This window comes from Fragaria vesca, linkage group LG1 (assembly GCF_000184155.1).
Source record: "Fragaria vesca subsp. vesca linkage group LG1, FraVesHawaii_1.0, whole genome shotgun sequence".
NCBI lineage: Eukaryota > Viridiplantae > Streptophyta > Magnoliopsida > Rosales > Rosaceae > Fragaria > Fragaria vesca.
This window is the reverse complement of record NC_020491.1, coordinates 21428443-21431171: the sequence shown is the minus strand read 5'-3', so window position 1 is coordinate 21431171 and position 2729 is coordinate 21428443. Positions and strand designations below refer to the sequence as shown.

The following is a 2729-nucleotide window of genomic DNA, read 5'->3' as shown; positions in this document are numbered from 1 at the left end:
AAACCTCAATTTGGAATCTTGAACTGATTAAACAAACCAGTTCATCATACATATATGTAACTGACATATATATATATACAATCAGTCCAACTAGAGGAGAGGTTCCCTCCTTGGAATCTGTAAATTCTCCAATATCCCCATATATATTACACAGAAAAAAAGTTCAGGCATTAAGACACACAGCTCATACATATGCTGATTTCAACTTTTTTATCAAGTACCATTTGTATGAAGTACCATATAGAATTCTTTCCATCTTTCACTCGCATAAAAAAATGCAGGAGAAAACTGCAAGTGCATTATTCCTATATATATAAATTTATACTGATTACGATGTACTGACTCATGAGAGAGAGAGAGAGAAAGAGAGAGAGAGAGAGACCAGGAAATAGCTTTCACCAGGCTGCAAGCTGTGGGCTAAGCAACCAAACTCATTGATTGGGAGTGGAACTCCAGAGGAATGAACCAGCAACACATCTTGAGTGCCAAACATGGCTTTCATGTCGAGCGGCCCTCTTGGAACTTCTGATGCAACCCCATTAATAAACACTGTCATCATTAGATTCACACCTGCATATTATTTAGCAACTAATAATTATTTAACTTGATTCAGCACCATATATATATATATATGCAATTTAGTTCTTCTCTCCAGAAACTTTATTAACAATTAACAGACCTACTTAGGAGGATTCAGTAACAAAATATGTAGGCAGCTAGCTTTGATATGAATTCTTAAATACTATATATAAGAATCTGCAGCAACAAAAAGTCCACTAAAAGTTGGCTGATCAAAGATCTAAACTATACATAAAGCAGTGAGAGTTTTGGTGTTCCATGTCCAGTTTCTTATTTATTTGGTTAAAGGGCATAAAACGAGGAATGCAAATCATCCGTTTCTCTGAAAACAAAAGGCGAAGTTTTATTCGGAAAGTTATACTTCAAAAAGTGAGAAGAGTACTGCAGCTGCTGAAAAGGACTTGCATGATTTCAGAGAAAGCATACTAGAAGAATTAATAGTCGCATCGACGAAAGATAATTAGTTTTAGTTACCTATATCCATGCATGAATCTTAACACTAGCCTTCACACAACATTAATATTTCATTGCCTATCTTTATGAATCGGAATACATAAACATTAACATTTCTAGTGAAGAATATCAGTACCTCCTCCTTCCAAACAGTTATATACTAATTTTAACATTTCTTATTTTCTTTCTTTTTTGAAGGAATGGAAAACTAGATAATAGGTTAGCGATCAACTGAACTCATTAACGCCAAAATAAGCTCGAGGAACTTCTGGGAAGTAAAATAATTTTCTCCTTTTCTTTTTGGGCGGACAGCAAAATAAGTACTCCAGAAAACGAACAGCATTGGCTGTTCTTAATATATATCATTAGTTGATGGATCTCTCAAGAGTTGCATATAAATTCCAACTTAAATATAGAGGAAGTAATCGGAGATCAGTATGAATCAAAATATTTGAGACAGAGAGATGAAACAAAAGAAATAATATAGTTTCAATATATAAATGAATTAGGCATGCACTTACCATTGAAGTTATGAACCGAAACGGTGTTGAGTTATAATTTATGATCGATAGGTATAGTTTCCAGTTAAACAAACAAACAAACAAAAAAATGGTAAAAGAGAAATTAGAAGAGAGAAAACGTGAAACTAAATCTGAAACGGTCGACCAATTAGGCATGCACTAACCAGATTGGAAGTGCAAACTTGAGGCATCTGAAGGACCTAACGCAGACGTTTCACCAGAGGAACTGTGCTGCTCGATTTCTGGAAAACCCATTTGACCGGAAACGGAAAAGAAATGGTCATCGGCTGCCATAGGAGCACAAGAAGACGAAGAAGAACCGCCCACAAGATCATAATTAGAAACAAAAGTCGAAGGAGTAGAAGCTCCAAAAGCCATAGCTGCTGCTGGGGGCGGTGGTGATGGTGGAGCACTAAAACTAGTAGCACTAGAGCAGCTTCCATATTGAATTGCACCACCAACTTGTTGATCAGCGGCTGCTAATTGGTTCCTCTGCTCAAGGCTGGCTTGCAACTGCCGTTGTCGGCGACGGGATCTTGACCGTCGGTTTTGGAACCAGTAGAAGACGTTTGCATCCCCAACCGACCCGAATTTCTCTAGCAGTTTTCTTATTCTCACAGTCTCTTCTTTCGGCGGATTCACCATTCCACTGTTGAAAATAGACTCGAGAATTAGGATTTGCTCTGGCTTCGGTATCCACCTTGACCTTACTGGTTCAGTACTTTTCTCTGAGGAAGAATGACTGTTTGGCTCTTTGGCCTCTTGGCCTCCGCCTGCTTGGCCTTGATGATCTTCCATTACTGTGAGGAAGGAAGGAAGGGAAATAAAAAAGAAACAAGAAGAAAAGAAAACAATGTTCTTGAACCTGAAACCTAGGTTGAAGGGAAATAATAAATTAAGTACATGAACCGCTTCAGAGTGCTATATAAGTGATGTTGATGTCTGAACTTACATAACTGCCCTTAACGATTATTAAATTTTTTCTTCTTCGTCTCCTTAACCGGACGTTATTTTTGTTTTGCCATACGGCTGACCTCGCATCTGGCACCCCGGAAGGGGAGGTTGTGTTGCCACAGCGCAGCGATCCACTAACGATTAGTTACATTACAAATGAGAAACTTACACGTCACTCACGGTAAGGTATTTTGGTGTTAAAATGGAAACTTTTGTAAATAA

General features: G+C 37.9%; 1 protein-coding gene across 1 annotated transcript; it reads right to left on the bottom strand.

Annotated features, from left to right (window-relative positions):
* Positions 1-343: 343 nt before the first annotated feature.
* On the bottom strand, positions 344-2351 carry LOC101304627 (WUSCHEL-related homeobox 11-like). The gene is made up of 2 exons (XM_004289530.1): positions 1718-2351; positions 344-570 (listed from the first exon to the last, which is right to left on the bottom strand). The coding sequence occupies exons 1-2, from the start codon at positions 2349-2351 to the stop codon at positions 344-346; spliced, it is 861 nt and encodes a 286-aa protein (XP_004289578.1).
* Positions 2352-2729: the final 378 nt, after the last annotated feature.

Excerpts from the sequence above, each read along its gene's own strand:
- LOC101304627 (XM_004289530.1), bottom strand. The coding sequence starts at position 2,351 with ATGGAAGATCATCAAGGCCAAGCAGGCGGAGGCCAAGAGGCCAAAGAG. Across the intron at positions 571-1,717 it reads AAGTTTGCACTTCCAATCTG|GTGTGAATCTAATGATGACA; the intron begins GTTAGTGCATGC and ends AATAATATGCAG.